Raw genomic sequence first — 24,910 nt, forward strand, 5'->3', positions numbered from 1 at the left:
CCTGCCAACCCTGCCACCTACATCAGCTGCTCTCTATAAACATGCACTTCGAGCAGCTTACCAAGAGGGCCATATATGGGGAAACGCTCTGAAACCAGAAGTTTCCATACCATGTACATCTAGTGGTTTCGGGGATGGACTGCGGAAAAAGAGAGTTGGACTCCGGAATGGTCGGCAGGTACAGCGATTTGGTCTCAATTAAGCCTCTTGGACCATTGTGGCTGCAAATCTGGCTGCGAAACTATGCATTGTGGGTCTCGTCGCGTCAGCTGGCCATGCACAGCCCAGTGTAAATCATGCAAATGTGGCTGTACAAATCAAAAGTAAGTTAATGTAATTTTCAATCCAGGGTTATTTTGCATGCTGACCACTAATTATAGGTCTGGCACAAAATTATAGGTTTAATGGTTATCAACTAGGCACAAAAATAATTCAACAGAAATCTACAGCAACCAGTTCATGTATGATCAGTGATTTTGTAGTATTGGAATGGTATGAGTACTTCAAAACGACTATTTTTTTTTCAGTTTTACATCTACCGGTGAACCATATAATTTGACATCACCTAATAATAATTAGTTGCCCGTTTATTTTTGTATTTAATACACTAAAAATTATCTGATTCAATTCGGCTTATATGTATAAAAACTACTAAATTGACCTACTTTTATATTATACACATAGATTTAAGATTAGATCCTAAGTATGCATGTAATATTGGTATGCCCCCACGGGGTCCATGTGGAACTACCAAGAATTTGTAATACCTATAAAACCATGGTTGCAATAAATAAATATGAAATATGAACCCGAAGAGGACATTTAAGTTTTTTGTTTACAAATGTAGTCACTTTAAATAAAAATAATTCCTAATTTTAGATTTGTTATATATTTTTTTGTAATTCACCACCAGGAAAAAACTTTATTCAGTTTTTATTTATAATTTTTTTATTTATTAAAATAAATTGGGTGATTTCTTTTCATATGACACATTTCATATTAAAATCAGTGCACTTACTGCGGTTGAAGATTTCTTTTAAAGGATTTATTTGTATAGGTAAGAACGTGCATAATTGAACTTAAATATTTCGTGAAGAATGAAAGGTATCGGTGTCGGGTTTTTTTGTAATACTTTTATATACTCAGTACTATATATATATTTATTAAACTATTCATGTTCCATAATATTTTTTTTAAGAAATCAAGTAAAAACTATGAATCAAGTAAGAAAAAAAACTTAAGATGCCATTTATTGCCAAAAGGGTTCAGTATGTGTTTTATGAGTATTTTTTTATAAGTAATGTATATAATGAGCTTTTATTTGAGATATTAAACATTGAAATCGGTCAAATAGTTAAGCTTGTAGAATTTTTTGAAATATATTTTGAAGAAATTTACACTCACATTCAAACTTTTATATTTCGTGAAGTATGAGAGGTATCGGTGTCGGGTTTTTTTTATAATACTTGTTATTTATTCAGTAATATATACATGCATTAAGCTATTCATGTTTCATAATTTTTTTTTGAGAAACCAAGTAAAAACTATCAATCGAGTAAATAAAAAAATCTTAAGATGCCGTTTTTTGTCGAAAGTAATCAGTATATATTTTTTGAGTATTTTTTTAAAAGTAATGTATATAATGAGCTTTCATTTGAGATATTAAACATTTAAATCGGTTCATTGGTTTAGCTTATAGAGTTTTTTGAAATATTTTTTAAAGAAGTGGCGCCATCTCTGTTCCTAAGGGGTGAAACTTGCGCTGCTGCGGGTCAAATCACTCAGTTTGGTCCCTACTAGCACTGTGCAAAGCGGCTTGCTTTTATCATTAAGTGCAGCATCCGGGCAAAAAATGGCCATAACAAGTATGACTACATAGTCTGGTTAAGTTTGACTATAGGGAGACACATTTTACTTTATGCTGGTTATTTGGGGCTTGCTAAAGAGTTATAACATGATGTATTGTAATCTCTATAACAATAGAGTACAATGTATAATTATTTAAAAAAATCTTTTTCAGAAGGGAACACACTCAGTTTAGAGGCAGTATCTGGTATACTTGACAAACTTGCTTTAAAGCAATTACACCTGATGGAAGAAAAAATGCAGAATGTAATAAATGTTGAGTCCAGGATTCATGAAGGCAGCATGCATCTTGCTAAATCAAGATATATAATGGGCCAAACCTCTGTCAGCACTACCAGACTTCCTACTGAAACTAGTCCACAGTTTACTGCTTCTGTACTTGTTCAATCTACAGGAGACAAACAATTTCAGGTTGTAGAGAATAAAGCCGAAGATACAATTAATCCACTTAAATGGTTTGGGATACTAGTGCCGCAAAATATGCATAAGGCTCAAGAAATATTCAAGAATACAGTAAGGTATGTGGTGGAATGTGCCGGGATACAGTACCAAATACATCAAAATATGACGGACTTTGGTATACTTCAAAGATATAAAGAATTTCTTAAATCTGTTTAGATAATCCAAATTTGGGGGAATTAGTAAAAAAAAGAGCATTCATTTGAATTATTTTATTCACTATGAATAGGTTGGTGATTGCTAGATACAATGGAGTCAATCAGCAGTTGGTATATTGTACTGCATAAGCACATTTTTGTTTGAACATGTTTTTTTAACAAAGTCTAATGGTTTTTACTTTATAACCATTGATATTTATTTTAAATATTATGTAACAATTTGTAAATAATGTTTTTGCTGTTGGTATCTTTTTTGGTTAATAAAATTGAATTTAAACAAGGAAAATTTACCAGTCAATATTGAAGTCCTTGCTTGCTCTGAATGTTAGATACAGTTATGTTATTAAAATACTATCAATAAATTTGAATTTTTGTTTTCAATGTTCTACAATTTTCTACAATGGGCTAATTGCAACTTTCGGTATGCTGATGCGTTACTTGACTTACTTGTAGGACAAATAAATAGTAGTACTTTTATATTTGTAGGTAGCGTTTTCTGATAACTGAAAGTTTTTAATAAAGCATCACCTCAGTGTTATCTTTTACATTGACAAAACTAGATTTCTTTCTACTTATATAACTATAACAATAAATAGAAGTATATTTGTGTAATACAAAACAATGTTAATATGTGTCATGAAGGACACAAACTGCAACTACAAGTGGCACATGTGCATGTTTTGTAAATTCAATAAGTTGGTTAGTTGCCAGTTGTAATGCTAATGAACATTGTTTGATACAGATTGACAAGTGATAAATGCAAATTTTTTTGGTAAACAAGGTACTAGGCACATCAATGCATTTCTTACTACATTCATACCTTAGATGCTTACTATAAATTAACATAAGTAACAATAGTTTTTCATACATAGATATATCTTTGGCTTATACTTAAATTTTATTTAAATGGCAGGCACATCTATCATACATAATTATTTTGTGACACCAAACACTTTTATGTGATGTGTGTTAAGAATGTATGAGGAAGTGGTGTAGTAATACCAAAGAGAATTAAGAAGCCATAGAGTGCTCACTCCATTCCATACATCGGTTTTGTTACCAAAAATACTATTATTTTCTTAGTCTACATCTAGCGTCATACTAGTGGAACTCTCAGTACTGCTACTCGACAATAGATGTTGCGACAAACGGAAAGTAATGCTTAACGATTTTCAGCTAATATTATAACCGGATTAACCGGAACTTTATTTTCAACTCCTTCTGCTTATAATACTTATTAGTTACAAATTGTTGAGTAATACACTTTTCGTCAGTCGCGAGTGTCGCGACACATGTGACATCTAGTGTCGAGTAGCAGTACTGATAGTTCCGCTACTTGACGCTAGATGTAGACTACGAAAATAATAGTCTTTTTGGTACCAAAACCGATGTATGGAGTGAGCACTGTCTTCTTAATTCTCTTTGGGTGTACCTAATGCAAATTTGATTTAGGGCAAAACTGTCAAAATTACATAATACATGCCTAATTAAATCAAAAACAAAGGATTAGGTATTTTTGTTTTCTAGGAAAATCGCGTAAAAAATAAACTGATTATAATTGGAATGTAGAATAGTAGATTAAATGCGAATGATCACAGAAGTCAGCAACCAACTCAGGTATATAAAAATAATAATAGTTAATCATATAATAACAGTAAATAAAGTACCTAATAAGGGCCAATCGCGTAAATGAATTTTCACATTTGGAACATGAAATTGCTATAACAATTTTTCTTTGTTGGGTAGTCACACAAATCTCTGTTTTGACATTTTGCTGGGACGTCAGTTAGCCGCTACCACGACCAGTGAAACCTGTGTCGAAACGTCGGTAAATAAAGGTAACAAAATAAATTCGCGATAGACCCGATTGTAAATGTGATTCATATTAAATCATAGGTAAATGATAATTTAAGTAGGTACTACCTTGTCATCGTAATAACTATGAGATAGTAACTAAACTAATCGGCTTATTCCCACTAGTTACCACCAAGTTGTTACCAGTGGTAACTACTGGGACCAAACCGAGTTGGTGGTAACTAGTGGGATTTTTTTCCCAGTAGTTACCACTGGTAAAAGGTGGGATTTTTTTCCCAGTAGTTACCACTAAAATTATGTAAGATTTCAATACTATTAAAAACAGTATAAATACAGGATGTTACCAGTGACAAAAGGTGGGAAATAAATTCCCAGTAGTTACCACTGGTAACTAGTGGGAATAACCTTACTAATCTTGTAGGTATTTACTTTGATTAAACAGAACACACGTTAGGGGCCCACTTAGTCTCTGTGCCATGTAGTCATTTATTAACAACTTCGATAATTTTCCAGTAGGCTGTTTATAATTAAGTAGGTAATTAATACCCTGATAAATAATATAAATAACATTTTTCTAGACTTACATGCTATGAAAATATGAAAATTAATTTACTTAATACAAAACCAACCATCCCATAAGATAATAACGCAACTTTAGAGAAATAACATAATATTTACATTTTAGTGCGTTAAAACACTTAGTCGGACCAATATAACTCTCTAGCGATTTTGATAGCACAGACTGTGCAAGTGTTATTTTAAACGTGAAATTTCAGAAATTGTGACGTTTAAAATAACACTTGCATAGCCTGTGCTATCAAAATCGCTACAGAGTATTCTTGGCCCGACTAACAAACAAATTTGATTGCTTTTATACAAAAAATAACAAGTCACATACTACATACTTACGGTAATTTAACATATTCGTATTTGTGCTACAAGTTAAATATAATAATAGGCTGAAACAAGTAAAAAAAAAGTAGAGTTTTGAGGGCAACTAAGACAATTTTGTAAATTATAAAACTACGGAGGATTATTTCTGGGCACATTTAGGTAGTAGTAGTACACTAAGTACCTTATGTTTTAAGTTATTTCGTATCCTAGCATTTACTAAGTCTTCAATTGTCTGTCTCCAAATGAAGCTCGTAACGTATTAGTAATTCGTATATTTCAGTATAAACCAATTTTAGGTAGGTATATGTATATCATACCTCAATCGCTACAAATCTTATGTATTATAATTATAAAATAAAACATAAACAACAGTAACTTACACAATTTATTAAAAATATAAATGCTTAAAGGAAAAACCTTCTTAAAGAAGTGAAATTAATTGCGACTAAATTTATGTTGCTTAGTGCATATTTCATTATGCTGTTGTAATTTTCTATTATCAAGTACTTGGGTACTTTGTGCTATCTTATTAGCATCACCATAAACTATGGTAGGTATACTTATACTACAAAAATATAACAATAGTATAATAAAAATATTTAAGTAGATACAAATAAGTATTAAACTCAATAAACAAGCAATTTCTTTAACGGTAGTTTGTGCAATATTGTACTGCACTTATTGCGGTAATTTAGTTTTGTGTTATATTGGACAGGCTATCGTTGGATATATTGCCAAGTGAGATTAACACGTTTATTTTCACAGTGCATATTTTCTTTATTTATTGTCTGTGTCGTCAGAAAAAAATACTGGCCCCACGGTGGGCGCCAATTTGCTGCGTGACCAGTTTTAAGTGTCTACATACATACTTATTTATGAGTAACAGTGAGGTCATATGTAACTTAGCATAACTATTACTAGTAATGGACGTGTGAGCACAAGTATAATATGTCTTTATGAGATAAGTAAGCGATGCATACTAGAACTCGATGCCTGCATCCGCAGTCCGTACCCTAGAAACATTAATACCAGCAAAACTAAATTGGCGAATCTGGTAAAAAACGATAACCAAATACATTGCACAAAGCGAGGCCTACGGATAGACATTTGAATCGATCCAAACCTATGCGCGTTACCCTTGAATTCATACGAGCGACTTTTTTCAATGCGCGTACACAGAAACAGTATGTGACATTCCGAAATACCGCCGGGAACTCTATCTCTCTTTCGTACGAATGTAGAAAAAGCGCTCGTGTAAAGACATCGGGGCGTCTTCTCAGACGACTCGACGTGGAACGACCACCGGTCCGTAAAAACAATCGTACGCCTCTTGAAACGTAGTCGTCTTTAACCCGGGTCGGCGCTACCGGTTGCGGGGTGCCGGATGGTCTAGCCCTTGTCCTGGGTGTCGGAGTACTCGGCGGACGCGGCAATGGCGGCGCGCCACTCGCTGCGCGTGCAGGCGCCGTCGCGCCACCACGCTTGCACGTCGGCGCGCTGCGCGTGCGCCGCGCGCTGCCGCCGCTCGCTGGCGTGCAGCATGGCGCACACGCGACAGAAGAAGAACGTGTTGATGAACTCGCCCGTGCCCTGCAACGTACCGATCGACGCCGGTTAGTAACACCAAACAGTTCCTGATTGTGATAGAGAGGTAAAGTCTAACAGGCCGATTCGAACATACACAAATAAAACAAATAAATAAAAACAACAACAACAATACACACTTATACATAAATAAAATACACTGATATCACATGACATTCAAATTATGGCATTTCGCTCGTACTTTTCCGTACATTATTGGCGCGAGCGATACGCACGATAACTAAATGAAATTCAGATATCATTCTGATGTCAGTGTAGGTACGTTCGAATTGACCTCTAAAAGCGGTATTCCACCAGGGGCCCATTTCTCGAACGATATTAGACTAATATTATTAGTGTGTTGCTATGGAAACTCATACGATTTGATAGTCCGTGGACTAATAATATTAGTATTAGTATAATACCTTTCGAGAAATGGGCCCCAGTGCGGCGCAAGCATTTTTATACTGAATATGCTTGTGCCGCACAGATGTGCCCCCTAGTATGAAAATCGAAACAGATGGTGCTGTACTGGGCCATATGATTTGTTGTCACTGAATCAGTCAAAGTTACGACATAATGGATGGAGCTACAGCCCTGTTGCACAGCGCCATCTCGTTTAGCAGTCAAATCCAAAGCACGAAGTTGTCTTAGACTTTACCTCAGTCAAAGTCAAAGTATAGATATCTTTGGTAGGTACCTAATAAGAGTAACACAGGCATTGGAAATAATTAGAATTCCGTCCATATGGGTCAGCATATTATATGTATTTGAAGGATGTACATATTCTCTGGGCCACATTTTTGAATTTGAATTTCGCGCCTTTTTCTACTGACGAAGTGGGTGAGTCTGACTTACTTATTTTTAAATATACCTACGCACGTTATGCCGCGAGTTTCCACGGTAACCCCGGCAACTGGTATACGACTTACCTTCCACTTGAAGTAGGAGTTGTAGAGGGCATCATCTTTGTCGAGTCTGTCGAGATAGGCGGCGAGCTCCTGCGGCGACGCGAATTCTTCGACGTGCACGTACGAGTTGTGCGGCGCTGCTGCTGCGTACTCCGCCGGTCGGGCGCCCATCACAATCGGCAACACGTCGTGTCTGACAACCAAAAGTAAACGTGCTATAGACTGAGATAGGTACACATACGGTTTAATTACAATTTAATTAAACAAAAAAATCTAATCTATGATAATGTACATCCTCACCTCCCACTATTGTAAGCTTTGGCGTCCAAAGCGCAACGCAAAATCCTACTAGTGCAGTCAACAGTAGATTTATTAATTTGTTTGCCGAACCTATTTAGTCTAACCCGTTCGTATAAAAATACCGCAAATCGATGTACAGGTTAGCCGTTTGGCACACACATACTAGAGGCCAAAACAAATTTTTTGACCCGCAGTTGCTAAAAACATTTCGCTGCGGGGGGAGTGGTAAAACATTATTTTTTTTGTATGGAAAAAAATATTGTTTTTTCCAAAACCTATGGTATGTGGTATCATACGAAAGGGATTTTTGAGGCGATTCTAAAAATATATCACATCATTACATTTCGGGCATTTTTTTTTAATTAAAACAAAAAGAATTTTCGAAACATACCAAGTTTGGGCTCCTCCAGACACGATATGGCTGATTTTTTTTGTACAATATACCACAAATGATACGTGATATCCTCATGTCTAGCCCCAAGAAAGCAATTTTAAAAATAATATAATTAACAATTTTTTTTATTTTTCAATTTTACAAAGTGACACAGTTCTACTTCAATACCTATTTCACGAGACTTATGGAACTATACTGCAGATACGGTACATATTAATCATAAAATGATACATAATATCCATATATCCAACGGAAAATATATCTTTAACCCTTTAACATTTTGTTTTGGCGTCTAGTATGTGTGTGCCAAACGGCTAACCTGTACATCGATTTGCGGTATTCCTTTGAAATTGGGGTCGAGCGGCTTCCGCCGGTCCTTTATCATGTACATACCTACCTACATTTTCATATAAGTATTTAATTGATACCTATTGGTAATGTACCGCAACGGGAATCCGTTGCCAGGGAGGTTTTGGGATTAGACTGGTATATTTCGGGGTTGGTCCCATAGTGAAAGTTGCTCAGTATAATCCCAAAACCTTCCTGGCAACGGGAATGCACTTATTTTTTAGCCACCGTGTATATAGATGGTCAGTTAGGTAATGTTGTTTCCAATGGCAAGACAAGACTATATTAAGAGGAAATACCAGCTGAGCTCCTCAGATTTAAGAATTGTAGGTAGGTATATCTCCGTCGCGCTGACGGGGACGGCTCCTAAAATTAGTGCGATAAGGACAACTGCAGCTTAGGCGAAAAATGCTGCGTAAAAATCTAAGAAAACGAGGAACGGAACGAGAAAGAAATTAAGTATCTGTGTTTGACCGTTTTGGTATTTTTTTATTTTTTATTTATTTATATAGAAACAAACAGTCTTATAAAAACATGTAGGTAAATAAGCTGACAGCTAGAATTTCTTACAACGTAGACCTAGTTTCCTGTATGTAACATTTTTTAAGGTTCCGTACTCAAAGGGTAAAAACGGGACCCTATTACTAAGACTCCGCTGTCCGTCTGTCCGTCCGTCTGTCCGTCTGTCTGTCACCAGGCTGTATCTCATGAACCGTGATAGCTAGACAGTTGAAATTTTCACAGATGATGTATTTCTGTTGCCGCTATAATAACAAACACTAAAAACAGAATAATATAAATATTTAAATAGGGCTCCCATACAACAAACGTGATTTTTTTGCTGTTTTTTCCGTGATGATACGGAACCCTTTGTGCGCGAGTCCGACTCGCACTTGGCCGGTTTTTTTTAAATAAAATTAATACTATGAAATGCTATCTGAGTATAACAACTGTGAAATTAACAAATAACGAGATAACTTAACCTAACTTTCATACTAATTTAAAAAATAATAAACTTTCTTCTTAAATAACCCTAACGAACTGCCAAATATATCCGCGTTCATACACTTTTCATTATACAACCTGCATGCGCGTATGATTGCTGTGCATATTTAGTGCGACATGTTCCAACACTGAACAGCATTTTGCTCCGACTACCACGTTCTGTTCTACGAGGCACTCGAAAACCTATATTATGTAGAAGTTCGGGGCATCTACAAGATTATTTATTATTTTAAATAAAAATACCAAATCATTACCTGAACGCCTTAATGACAGAGGTTGAAGGTTGTGTCTTGAAATTGAGGAGGCGTAATTTTCATAGTTACCCCTTATTCGGAATTCATGAGCTTTAATAAATATTTTTTGTACCCTTTCTATTCTCTTTTTATGTACGTCATAGCAGGGATTCCATACTACCGAAGCGAATTCCAAGCGGCTTCTGACGTAGCTATTATAAAGTATCCTGTAAGTTAACGGTCTACGAAAAGGTTTAGCAATGCGAAGTATAAACCCTAATTGTTTATAAGCCTTATTTAAAATGTTGTCGATATGAGGGATGAAGGTTAGTTTTGTGTCAATTAATACACCCAAATCACGTATACTATCCTGACGCGTTAGAGTACTGCCACATAATTTATAATTGTATAATATAGGATTTTTTTTACGTGCAAATGTAATAACGAAGCATTTGCTATTGTTTAAAAACAAACTACTTCTAGTGCAGTAATCCTCAAATTTAAGTAAATCCTCTTGCAACATAGAACAGTCGGCGGGGGTCTTAATGACTCGGAATATTTTGGTGTCATCGGCATAGAGAGAGGGCTTTCGAGTTAGATAAACACTCCGTTATATCATTAATGTATAAAATAAATAACAGAGGACCCAGGTGAGATCCCTGTGGGACGCCTGACGTGGCTTGTTTGAAGGCTGATGTAAAGCCTCCCCATACTACAGCTTGTGTCCTATTTTCTAATACGTAAGACTTAATCCATCGAAAAAGATCACCGTGTATACCCAGGTTCCATATTTTTAATAAAAGCGTATTATGAGAAATTTTATCGAATGCTTTTGCAAAATCTGTATATACAGCATCAACGTATTTGCGTTTATTGTTCCCGTATGCTTCTTAGCGTCTGTTCACAGCGCATTTATGGGCGCTTTTAGCGCTGTTTGAAGTAACGTAGCTCTTTTAAAAACAAGAATATCAAAAAACGTACAGACACAAGGTACTGGTAATATTGAACTCATATAAAAAAAACAACTAGGGCCAAAATCCAGAGAGGAAAATGTCGAGAACGTTTGCATGGAAAAATTACCACTAATGTTTCCTCTTAAGACCGTCAGCGAAACTTACTGCAATCCATTGACAAAGAACTTTTCAGTGATGTAATCGCGGCAGTTAGAGTTCTCGAAGGCGAGGTAGAACTTGTAGTCTCGGTCCAGCATGTCCAGGCAGTTGGGGTCGGCGCGCGGGCAGTGGTGCGAGCCGCACGCGCCGTAGATGTCCACGGAGATGTGCTTGGCCAGCTGCCGCGCGTACTGCAGCCGCCGGTTGCGCGCGTGGCAGTTCGACACGAACCACGCCACCTGGGGTCAGTTCATTTAAGTTGCCGGGATAATTCAAGCAGCTCTTATTTTTCTTTAAAATAACTTATCGAAAGAGATGCAAAAGTTACTCGCGAGCCGTGGTTTTGCCGACTCGTGCAATCGCTTAAGTTGCTTTGAAAATTGGTTTCTTTATCCTCTACACTCGTATCTATTAGGTAAATAAACCCAATTTGAAGTCGATAGACTATCTAAACAATAAAGTATACCTAGGCAATTATTGATGTAGGTATTATAATTATAGGTATCGCTGAAGTTATAATAGTTTCGATGGCACGACAGCAATCGCTTGCCGGACGAATAAGTGCTGACGACAAGCGATAAGGATTCGCTATGCTATGGCAAAATAGGTATATCTACCTACACCTACTTACATAGGTAACCATAGGATATAGAATCTGAATTTATTTCCCTATCTTAACTTATCGTTCAAGTTTTACAGTTGTACGACATAAATGAAAATTATTTAGTAAATAAAATAGACGGCCTTTTCTTTGGTCGACATTTTTGAAACGACAAAAAGCATTACAAAACAATGCGCTGACTGGGTAACTAAAGATTTTTCACATCTCATGCTCTGAAAGTGGGTCGTTGTTGTTCTAAGAAGTGCGCAGAAAGGCCAGAAAGTGATACGTTTCTGCTCAAGTGCAGAAAAGTGGTGTACTCCTCTGCGTCCCCTCCCCGTCCCACGAGCAGCTGATGGGTGGAAACAAAATGGAAATATTGTGTCTTTAAGAGCCAACAGGAGCCGAGACCAAACTCAATTTTGAGATTTGAAAGAGAATATCGTCGTCGCGCTGACGGGGGCGGTACCGCGTACCGAGGGACTATCCCAGTGTGTGTGGTGCACGCACACCGACGCGCACGTTATTTGCGCTCCTCGCCGGCCTCACACCGCTCGCGTTTTTAGTAATTAAATTCAATATCCTTCTACAACCTGCAATCTAATTAACATTTCGAGTTACAGAATAGTAAAAAAACATAACATAACATGGACATACAAGAAAACATTGTTGTATAAAAACATACAAGATAACGGCTGTTAAATTAATCCAATTAAATATTTTTAAATATGATAAACAAAAATATTAAATTATACTCGTGAGTATTTTAAAAGTAAAACTCCCTTATACCTTGATTTTAAACAAAGTATTTTACTTATAACTTACTTGGTTCGTATGAATTAGTGACATACCTAATTAAAAAAGAAAGCTATAACTCCCGCGGGAACAATATAGGCCTTTTCCCTTCAGTACACCTGCATGAAATAAGATCTTTTCGAGCAAGCGTCTTGGAAAACAAATTTGCCGCTCTCCGGCTCCGTTGAATAGAAAAAAAGAAAGCCTCAGGTTAGATAAAATTATCATAATAAAGAAACATGTGACATGTGATATTTCTTACTTTGATGTAATTATACAGTTTTATTGATGGTCCGTTTTTTTATTTACCTATGTGTCAGATTTTGATAAAAATAGGTATAAATTGAAGAGCTCCTAATTCTGATCGGAATAAATATGAAACCCAATAAATAAATAAATAATAATAAATATTAAATCAATATTATAGGACATTCTTACACAGATTGACTAAGTCCCACGGTAAGCCCAAGGAGGCTTGTGTTATGGGTACTCAGACAACGATATACATAATATATAAATACTTAAATACAAATAGAAAACACCCATGACTCAGGAACAAATATCTGTGCTCATCATATCATATCATCGAACCCAGGACCATCGGCTTCACAGGCAGGGTCACTACCTCCTAGGCCAGACGACCGGTCGTCGCCCAATATTTTGGGACAATAGTCTAGTCTACAAAAGGTTTAAGGTGGTGAAAAAAATAGTGTAAGCTGTTCGCATAAAAAAACCGCAAATCGATGTACAGGTTAGCCGTTTGGTACACGTATATACTAGTCAAAACAAAAATTTTGACCCGCAGTTCCTAAAAAAAATTCCCTTAGGAGGGGAGTGCTGAAACCTTTTTTTGTATAAAAAAAAAACTTTTTTTTTAAACCTATCGTATACTTCTCATCTATCATACGAAAGCGCTTTTTGAAGCGATTCTGAAAATATACCACATCATTGCATTTTAGCCATTTTTAGGGTTCCGTAGCCAAATGGCAAAAAACGGAACCCTTATGGATTCGTCATGTCTGTCTGTCTGTCGTCCGTCCGTATGTCACAGCCACTTCTTTCCGAAACTATAAGAACTGTTGAAACTTGGTAAGTAGATGTATTCTGTGAACCGCATTAAGATTTTCACTCAAAAATAGGAAAAAAAAATTTTAGGGGTTAGAACTGAAACCCAAAAATTTTTTTTTTCATCAAACCCATCGTGTGTGGTATCTATGGATAGGTCTTCAAAAATGATATTGAGGTTTCTCATATATTTTTTTTCTAAACTGAATAGTTTGCGCGAGACCGAGAGACACTTCCAAAGTGGTAAAATGTGTAACCCCCCCTCTAACTTCTAAAATAAGAGAATGATAAAACTGAAAAAATATATGATGTACATTACCTTGCCAACTTTTACCGAAAACTGGTTTGAACGAGATCTAGTTAGTAGTTTTTTTTTAATACGTTATAAATCGTAAACCGCAATTTACCTTTCACTCACGTTTCACATAAAAATACATTGTTTAAATTGTGTAATGTACGGAACCCTCGGCGCCCGATTCCGATTCGCACTTGGCCGGTTTTTTCTTAAATTGAAAGAAAAAGAATTTTCAAAACATACCAAGTTTGGGCTCCTCCAGATACGATATGGCTGATTTTTTTTGTACAAATGATACGTGATATCCTCATATGTAACCCCAAAAAAGCAATAAAAAATTTATTTAGTTTTTTTTTTCAATACAAAGTGACACAGTTCTACTTAACCCTTTAACTTGACCCCAAACTTGGTGTGTTTTGAAAATTCTATTTGTTTTAATTTACAAAAAAATGGCTAAAATGTAATGATGTGGTATAATTTTAGAATCGCCTCAAAAAGCCCTTTCGTATGATACCACACACGATAGGTTTTTGGAAAAAAATATGTTTTTTTTTTTTCATACAAAAAAAATGTTTTAGCATACCCCTCCTAAGGGATTTTTTTTAGAAACTGCGGGTCAAAAATTTTGTTTTGACCTCTTAGTATGCGTGTGCCAAACGGCTAACCTGTACATCGATTTGCGGTTTTTCTTTGAAATTGGGCTTGTACGGCTGCCACTAATAGAGATACTAACTCCTAAAAATACGTATGATACCTCATTGGATTCAGAATGATGTTTAGAAAAATGTATTCGAAGCGTTTATTCCCACATAAAAAAAGTTCAAAGCTATTAACAAAAAACGGCCAAGTGCGAGTCGGTTCCGTACCATTACGCAAAAAACGGCAAAAATCCCGTTTGTTGTTTGGGAGCCCCACTTAAAAAAATATTTTATTCTGTTTTTAGTATTTGTTGTTATAGCGGCAACAGAAATACATCATCCGTAAATATTGCAACTTTTTAGCTATCACGGTTCACGAGATACAGCCTGGTGACAGACGGACAGGCAGATTGACAGACAGACAGACAGATATTATTTTAAAGGTATTAAATATTCTTTTAAAAATTAGGAAATAATATGGTGTATTTAAAACATATCATGGAATATACTACGGTTATAAATTGATATTATGTAAAGTAATTTTTTCAACAAGTTAGGCAATTATTAAGTAACCACATTTTTTTCGAACTTTCGTCTTTGTTGTAAATTAAAAAAAAAAGAAAATAATTGGCGTAAAAAGTATTTCGCCTCGTGGAGCCCCTTTCATGAGATCACGTCACAAAAGTTTTAATAAAATTAATACTTTGTTTAAAATAAATTTTTGAATAATAGTGAAAATTGTAAAATATAAAGCAATATAATAATACGTACTTAGAACTGATACTTTTCTAAATAAAGAATGAATAAACTAAATTGTGTAATTAATTTTTAGTGCAAATCACCACAATTTGCTTCTAAAGAGCAAATCTGTGACCAAAAATTATATATAGTTTTAATTTTTCGCTCGTATATTCAGATTTGTGTATGAAAATGTGAAACTATTATTTCTAAAATAAATTATTCGTCCCTAATTTACACAAAATTTATACCAAATTTGATCTCATATCAAGAGATAGGTAGAAATAGAGGCAAACTGGACCGCAGAAGCCGACTTTTCCCCTCCCTTTTTGGGGGGTAGCCAGGACTTAATCTCGTAGCTAGTGCGTCAGCTCAGCTTTGTATGAACCAAGGAATAATAAATAGTGTTAAACGATATCCCCTGAGGCCAAAGTGCATACTCACTTTACTTACTTCGCCTACTAAGAGGCAAATCGCGACTTTGTTATGGTTTATCGATAACTTATCACATCACTAGATTATCGACTTTCAATGTCGACTATTGCCCATCACTTTTCTGTCCGTGTACGTATTTAGAAACTTGACCCCGCCCCTAAAATTAGTGCGATAAGGACAACTGCAGCTTAGGCGAAAAATCCTGCGTAAAAATCTCAAAAATCGAGGTTTCGTACTCGACTGTTTCCTCCTCCAAAACTTAAGCAATCGTAACCAAATTTGGAAATCTAAATGATTATGAAATTGTCTGTGTCGGACTGTTTTGATTTTTTGGCTAATTGATACCAGTTTTGAATACCACGCCTCTCATTGCGGCATAGTCAGTGAGGCCATTTTTGGCCATGTTTGAAGGGCTCTAGCGCCTTAAAAAACAAAAATATCAAAAAAAGCAAAACACACCGACACAGATATTGACAATATTAATCTGTGTTGAAAAAATCATTCCTCTAGCTTCAAAAACCAGGGAGGAAACAGTCGAGTACGTTTGTATGGAGAAATGACCACTCCTGTTGGCTCTTATTACTTTTTCTCTTTTCCGTATGTTTTAAGAAACTAAACAAAGCTAAAAGGATACATCTATATTTATTTCAAAAGCTAGAGTATGCAAAAGGGAAATTTGAGTTTACTTCTTTACATATTTTCCATTAAATATTACGAAAGGAAAAGGATCTGAGTGAAGTTAGTTTTTTGGAATTTAATTACAAATCAGAGTATATTTCCCCGCCTGGAACAATTGGTAATTTTTCTAATTTTACTAACCGCGCATCGAATCTTTTTTTATCAAAAGTGATGTAGGTAAGTAAATTGTTAAAATAAATTATTCATCATTTCTTTTCATGAATTGTATTTACTCGATTTCATAAGGCGGGAGCCAACAGGAATACACCAAAAATATTTTTTTAAACCTTACACTTGCGTAAATGAGCAAAGGCAGAATCTTATACAGCCACAGGGGTTTGTAAAGTCATTTAGCACTATATTCATGAAAATAACATAAAATAACTGCGTTCGAGCGCCAAACTACCTCGATAGAAATGGGTGCCTTTCAACCCTTGGTTAACAATCTACTATTATCTGGCCCTTATGTTAAACTTCTTCATATTTGTTATCTGACGTGGGTAACTAAAACTCTTTTCCTTTTAATCGTTAAACATCCTCCACAATCAGGGTAATAAAGTTGACTATTTCAGGAGCCATTAGTGTTACCTATCTCGTCAGCTCACTTTTCATACGTACGGAACCGATACCTACCTACTTTTGTTTCTGTAAGCAGCTAATGCTTCTACTCATACACAAGTGTGTATTAAACATTACCTATAATGTCGATTCTCATATGTTTTATGATTAGTTAATGCAAGCAGGGACATATCCAACAATAATACAAAAAGTCTTCAAGAGAGAGGTTGAAATAAATTATCATTAGCATCATCATAACTTAGCATAGGAATATGTAGGTTATTGGTGTACATTTCCATAAATGAACAGTATTCAAATTATTTCTTTAGACGAGAATTCCCCTCTCGTTTAAAGGAATCATTTGAATAGAGTGCGTTTCAGTTTACCTTTTTAGTCTTATTAGCGGCATAGTTCCTCTCCATCTTGTTCTCGGTGATGAGCGGGTCGTGGTAGACCCAGCGCTCGTAGGGCGTGACGATGTCGGAGTCGCGGCGGTACGTGGCCGTCCAGTTGAACACGCCCGCGGAGCCCGGTCTCAGCGACGCCGTGTGGTACGGGCACTCCAGGTAGTACAGGATCCAGATCTGACAAGTAATAGGTACGAGGTCAATTGATAGACACATAAATACATCACACTAATAGGTCAATACACATTTTCCCGAACATACAAGGAAACATTGACGTTTCAAGTTTAGGGCGTGGTGAATCGAGAAGTAATTATATTCCGGATGTTTCACGGTTTGTTTCGATATACTTATATTGACCGGGATATGAACCGTGTTTACCTTTTGTATTGTTTTCGAGCTTCCGATATTTCGACGCAGTTCATGGGTAACTCAAGATAGCGGGTCAAAGTTGTGTTGACAATACATAATTTTTAAGAAAAAAAAACCGACTTCAATGGGGGATGCCGCTGAAAGTTCACTAATTGTTGATGGTGCACTCTTAGATTCCAGACAATGAAATGAAAAAGACAGCATCTTTTGCCTAATAATGTAGAAAAGGAGGTAAAACCATCCACTTTTCTAGTAGCATTTAATTTCTGTAAGGGTCGCAGTTCTAACCTAACCTAACCTACTTTTCTGATAGCATTTCGTTTCTGTAAGGGTCACAGCTCTAACCTAACCTACTTTTCTGATAGCAGTTCTGTTCTGTGACCCACCTAAGCCACTTTTCTATTAGCATTTCCGGGTCCGGATCAGAGTCCAGGTCCGTGCCCGGCTGTCCGGGTCCAAGTTTGGGTCAGAGTTCGGTCCGGGTCCGGGTCCGAGTTGAGGTCCATGTTCAGACCCGGGTCCGGGTCCGAATCCGGGTCCAAGTTTAGGTCTGGGTCCATAAGGAAGAGAACTTAAAAATGGAAGTGCTGGATTTGTTTATAAAAATACAAAAATTACTATATGTATGCCTTTCACATTTGAGGAGTTCCCTAGATTCCTCATGGATCCCATCATCAGAACTCGAGCTTGACAAATGTTTCTTGAAAACCTAACTTGCTTAACAAACATAACACAGAGGACAAATCGCCAAACGTGAACTATGCGTCATTGAAGAGTTCCGTTCTGATCATCATCAGCAGTTCCACTTCATCAAATGTCACTTTTTAAAATGGAAGTGCTGGATTTGTTTATAAAAATACAAAAATCACTATATGTATGCCTTTCACATTTGAGGAGTTCCCTCGATTCCTCATGGATCCCATCATCAGAACTCGAGCTTGACAAAAATGTTTCTTGAAAACCTAACTTGCTTAACAAACATAACGAAGAGGACAAATCGCCAAACGTGAACTATGCGTCATTGAAGAGTTCCGTTCTGATCATCATCAGCAGTTCCACTTCATTAAATGTCACTTTTTAAAATGGAAGTGCTGGATTTGTTTATAAAAATACAAAAATCACTATATGTATGCCTTTCACATTTGAGGAGTTCCCTCGATTCCTCATGGATCCCATCATCAGAACTCGAGCTTGACAAAAATGTTTCTTGAAAACCTAACTTGCTTAACAAACATAACGAAGAGGACAAATCGCCAAACGTGAACTATGCGTCATTGAAGAGTTCCGTTCTGATCATCATCAGCAGTTCCACTTCATCAAATGTCACTTTTTTAAATGTAAGTGCTTGATTTGTTGATCAAAATACTAAAATCACTATATGTATGCCTTTAACATTTGAGGAGTTCCCTCGATTCCTCATGGATCCCAAAATCAGAACTCGAGCTTGGCAAAAATGTTTCTTGAAACCTAACTTGCTTAACAAACATAACGAAGAGGACAAATCGCCAAACGTGAACTATGCGTCATTGAAGAGTTCCGTTCTGATCATCATCAGCAGTTCCACTTCATCAAATGTCACTTTTTTAAATGTAAGTGCTTGATTTGTTGATGAAAATACTAAAATCACTATATGTATGCCTTTAAAATTTGAGGAGTTCCCTCGATTCCTCATGGATCCCATCATCAGAACTGCTTTTTGACAAAAACGAGACCAATCTGTATGTATATACTTACAAACAAAAAAAGAATTTTCAAAATCGGTCCAGAAATGACGGAGTTATGGAGTAACAAACATTAAAAAAAAAAAAAAAAAAACAACCGAATTCAGAACCTCCTCCTTTGAAATCTTGAAGTCGGTTAAAAAGGTAATCACGGTCCATATCCCGGTCAATATGTCTAATTATATTTCGTACAACATTATTCTTTTCCGCGCACTCTTTTTTAGAAAAGTATGCCCTTTCCTATATGTAGGTAAGTATAACTATTTCACCGGCGATCCCAACTCTCCCGGCCTCTCTAGTACCTAATGTAAGTTTAGTACTACTATATACACTGAACTTACTATTATCTAGCGCTTTGTTAAAATGCAACATGCATCGGGTGTTCAATGTGTTCTTAAGTAATTAGATCCGATGTGGAAACATGCGACACCGTTTAGCAGCTTTTGCTTCAAATTTTAGAAGCTGTTGACCCCATTGTTATCGGTGGGTAGAGAAAAACCCATGTCCACAACAACATGTTTTTTTCTCAATCTTTCAAAGTAGAGAAAGGATAAACTCTAAGCATCCATTTACGTACTCATGCATGCACGCAAACCACAAACAAAAGAATGAGTGATCACTGATCACCTGGTTGAGCGGGCGCCTGACGTTAAAAGGCGTGTGGTGATCCTTAAAGAGGATTGCATCAGCGGAGCCCGCGTCGCGAGCGTCAGCCGACAGCGTGCAGCGGTCCACCGGGCACTTGTTGCGGAGGAACTCCGTGCGGCCACTCGGCACGCCCCACGCGCCCAGCCCGTTCGCGAGCAAGATCTTCTTTATCGGCACCTCCTCGTCTTTTGGTAGGGTGTACATTAGCTGTTCGACCATCCTGAAAAGTAGAGTTTTAATTAAGGTAGCCGTGACTAAATTTATCACTTTAGTACTTAGCCGTGGGTACTGAACATATATACGTATAGTAAGATTCTAACGGGGAAAGATGTTTTTTTTTCGTTATATGGTAGCAGTAATCTGAAAAACTTATTAGGGGCAGGTACACCGAGTAAAAAGTTTGGTAAACCCCGACATAAGTAATTCTTACTGATAAGAGAACGGTAAATCTTAAACAAGTAAAATTACGAAATTAGTTGATTTTACACATATTAACAGCTGTCTCTAAAGGTGGAGTGGACTAATAATATTATGGTTCACTACAGAAGCGAATTAGGTTAACCGGCATGGTTGTATAGATTTCTTAAAATAAATATTATACGGCTTGAGGAAAGAACTTTAAATCGCTTTCTCTGATGCATCAGGCATCAGACAAATGTGAACGCAACCATATTAAATGTATGAAACCGATACTCGTCACAACACAACAGATAAATGTGAATGCGGCTTTTAATTGAGGACGGTATCGATTACGTGAACCACGTGTAACGACCCATAAATGTTAAAAATGGCTCTTAATGCTGACCACACTTCTTAAAAAACTTTTTCTGGGCTGACACTTTTATAAAGAAGATAGGTCAGCTTACAACTAATACCCTTACCCTTTCCTAGTGTTCAGCAGAACAACAATGACCCTCTTTCAGAGCATGAGAAATGAAAATACATAATGCATTCACTGCTAATCTACGGTCGTAGCGCTACGTCGTAATCGACAATTTAGGATAGGTATTTAGACTTTACCTACCTACCCTCCCTATGTACAGTCGAAGGCAAAAATATCGATCCAGACAAATGGCTCAAAAATATGTGAACACGACTTTATTGTCTAAGGTGTAAGAGCGTACACATATTTTTGAAACTTTAAGAATGTATATATATTTATGCCCTTGACTGTACCTACACTATGGCCTCGCATACTTTCTTGCAAAGGAGTAGACCAAGTATAGAAAGTGTTGCGGCAAGCAAGAAAGCATACTCAATTTCATGGTAGATGGCGCTGCGCTGCACACATCGCGCGCTACGGGTTTCATGCGACCTATATAAGCGCGGCCATTGTCAAGCTTTTTACTTTTGCAATATCCTTCAAAGAAATAACATGTCATGTATACGCGTCTAATTTATTAATAATATAATTGTGTTGCAAATCGGCGTTTCAATTCTTATTTCACGTTATGAGGAATTAGAGTCTACAAAGTGGTCCATTAGAGCCGGAAATATAGTGAATTAGTGGTGAAAAACGAACAATCGCAGTGAAATAAGAATAATTTTGAGAGATTATAGACGTCACGCATCGAACATTCTAGAACAAAATAAATGAAGAAGGAACAAGAGTGAAAAAACAAAATACGAGAAATAAACGATGAATGAACAATATTTACGAGGTTTCAGTGCATAAATACAATAAATAACCATATCGAGTACCGCGAGAACAATAATTGAGTGATTTTCGTAAAAATAGTCGGCGCTTCGGTGTAAACATTGGTGTAAACAATGGACATAAAACTGTGAAAATACATCGAGATTCGTAATAATTTTGAAGAAAACGTGTAAAAACGAGCAAAGCTACGAACATTTAGTGTTTTTCAAGCCAAAAGAGTGAAGATTCAAGATATTTCGTAAGATTTTACTACATAACCTACAAAATGGATACTTACGTGTCGGAACAAGAAATTACTTACGAATTAATAAGAAAGATCGGGATAAACTTAAAGAAGCAAGGAAAATCACGTATTACGAAAGGCTATGTACAAGCTAGAATTGATACATTGAACGAGTATTGGCAGAAATTTCAAACAAACCATTTCCAAATCTTGAAATATGCAACTACGGCTCAGAAAAAGGAGCATAATTACTTCACAACCGACTTGTACTCCAATGGAGAAGAAGAGTATTTTGTGATTAAAGGAGAGTTATCGGATACTATCGAGCTATTCAACAAATCCGAAACTTTGAGTGAGCAACCGCAATCGCAACCGCAATACAAGTCAACGTCGGAAGTAAACAAGCATTCTACGCAAGAGGTGAAGCTTCCAAAAGTGATCCTGCCCCAATTCTCTGGAGATTATCAAGAATGGACGTCATTTAGAGACCTGTACACGTCGCTCGTTCATAATAAAACATCGCTGAGCAAGGTACAAAAACTTCATTACCTGAAATCAAGTGTCACCGGTGAAGCTGAACAATTATTGAAGCATCTGCAAATAACCGAGAAAAACTATGATGTTGCATGGGAAACTTTAGACAAGAGGTACAACAACAAACGCATGATAGTAAATACCATATTGAATAGATTTATGAATCAAAAGAAAGTGTACAACGGCACATCTAGATCTATCAGAGAGCTACTCGATACTACCCAAGAATGCCTGAACAGCCTTAAAAACAACGACGTAAAGATTAACGAGTGGGATACTATCGTGATTCACATTATACTCAACAAATTGGATGACGAGACGCGCAAACAGTGGGAAGAGGAGATAAAAGCGCTACCTGTACAAGAGTTGCCGAAACTAGAGAAGTTTACAACCTTCTTAGAGACACGTTTCAGAGTGTTAGAAATGGTTCCATCTACAACCTATTCGAAGGACAGAGAGAGAGCTATCGTGAGACAGAGATCCTTTCTAACAAGCCCCGCTACAACTACAATACAGTGTTCCTACTGCAAACAAAACCACTTCACCTATCTATGCAAAGAATTTGCAAACCTAGATGTCAACAACAGAGTTCAACATGTCCAAAAGGAAAGACTTTGCTTTAACTGCATGTCATCAAAACATAATGTGAAAAATTGTAAATCCAGAGTATCTTGTCATCATTGCCAAAAAAGACATCATTCTTTACTTCATTTTGAAAACCAACCAACTGAGAAGAGAGAAAATCCAATACAATCTACATCGAGAGAAACCGCTACAAATTTGAGAGAAGAGACTACTACAAAACCTTCAGATACGCCAAAAATAAGAAACTACCTTATCACTCAGAGTCATACTGCGCTCATGGCTACCGCACTAGTAAACATTAAGACTGGCCATGGTATACAAGTTCTACGAGCACTCATTGATCCCTGTTCACAAGAATCATTTATAAGTGAAGCAACTGTCAAACAATTACAGCTGCGAAGAAAACCAGCTGATGGATTAGTTACCGGAGTGGGTCATATGTCAACAAGAATCAAGTCCGCTACAGATATAGAAGTTTACTCAAGGTTCAATGACAACTTCAAAGTCAACTGCACAGCCTACATTGTTCAAGATGTCACCGACAATATGCCTGAAGTCCCAATCAATCCACAGAAATGGAGTCATCTGCAATACCTGTCACTTGCAGACCCAACTTACCATACACCAAGCAACATTGATCTACTACTTGGAGTTCACATCTACACAGACATTTTGATGAACGGAGTGATTAAAGGAGAACCAGGTACTCCCATAGCACAACAAACTCGCTTGGGATACATCCTGTCAGGAGGTCAGTTGAACAACAACCACATGAGAGAGTTCAAAAGCATGCATCTGAACATAACATTAGAGAAGATGGTAGAAAAATTTTGGGAGACAGAGAGATTAGAGTCAGAGGAAAACGACACTCTCACCCCACAAGAACTTCGAGCTGAGAACATTTATCAAGATACAGTAGCAAGAGATACAAACGGAAGATACATCGTATCACTTCCATTCAAATGTGACAAACCTACTTTACCAGAGAATTCGAGAGAAATCGCACTGAGAAGATTCATGAGCACTGAGAGAAGATTAGAAGCAAACACAAAATTGAGAGAATCCTACAATGAAGTCATGAGAGAGTACATAATGTTACAACATATGGAATTAGTTAAACGAGATGAACCTATGAGAGAGCCAGACAGAAGAGTATACCTGTCACATCATCCTGTGATCCGTGAAGACAGAGACACTACTAAGCTTCGGGTAGTTTATGACGCTTCATGCAGAGGAGCCAACGGAGTAAGCCTCAACTCAGAACTGCTAATTGGTCCGTCACTTCTGGGAGATCTTCGAGACATTCTTATGAGATGGAGAACGCATAAAGTCTGCTTTGTCGCCGATGTCATCAAAATGTACCGGCAGATCCTTGTAAGAAGAGAAGACACAGACTTTCAGAGAATACTTTGGAGATTCAGCCCTGATGAAGACATAAGAGAGTATAGAATGCTAACTGTAACCTTCGGAACAGCATGTGCACCATTCTTAGCAATCAAAACCCTGAGACAGATAGTAATCGATGAGGCAAACACAGAAGATTATGCACAAGCTCGAGAAATCATCAACCATTCTTTCTACATGGATGATGTACTGTCAGGGGGAAATACAATAGAAACCGCAGTAGAGGCTAAACGTCAACTGACAGAAGTACTAAGAAGAGGAGGCTTCGAATTACAAAAATGGTCTTCAAACAGCAAAGAATTCATAAACACAGTAGAACCAGAGAAGAGAGCGAAGAATTCTGAGATAGACATCAACAAAAAAGAGACAATCAAAACATTAGGAATCACTTGGAACTCAAACGAAGATACCCTCTTAGTAACAAACAAAATCAACACTTTATCTGAGCAGCGAGTAACAAAGAGAAACGTCTTAACAGTC

The 24,910-nt window shown here is 36.8% G+C and overlaps 1 protein-coding gene across 2 annotated transcripts in view; it reads right to left on the reverse strand.

Moving 5' to 3' along the window:
• Positions 1-2,522: 2,522 nt before the first annotated feature.
• LOC134740682 (glycoprotein 3-alpha-L-fucosyltransferase A-like) overlaps positions 2,523-24,910 on the reverse strand; it is a 74,245-nt gene continuing 51,857 nt past the window's right edge. For both annotated transcript variants that reach the window (XM_063673241.1, XM_063673249.1), the window contains 5 exons: positions 20,007-20,247; positions 17,269-17,466; positions 11,086-11,318; positions 7,709-7,880; positions 2,523-6,782 (listed from right to left, as the gene is read on the reverse strand). In XM_063673241.1, coding sequence (XP_063529311.1) covers positions 6,582-6,782; positions 7,709-7,880; positions 11,086-11,318; positions 17,269-17,466; positions 20,007-20,247 — 1,045 coding nt within the window. In that variant the 3' untranslated portion in view covers positions 2,523-6,581. The remainder of the gene's footprint in view (positions 6,783-7,708; positions 7,881-11,085; positions 11,319-17,268; positions 17,467-20,006; positions 20,248-24,910) is intronic.

This window comes from Cydia strobilella, chromosome 1, assembly GCF_947568885.1.
Source record: "Cydia strobilella chromosome 1, ilCydStro3.1, whole genome shotgun sequence".
NCBI classification, from domain to species: domain Eukaryota; kingdom Metazoa; phylum Arthropoda; class Insecta; order Lepidoptera; family Tortricidae; genus Cydia; species Cydia strobilella.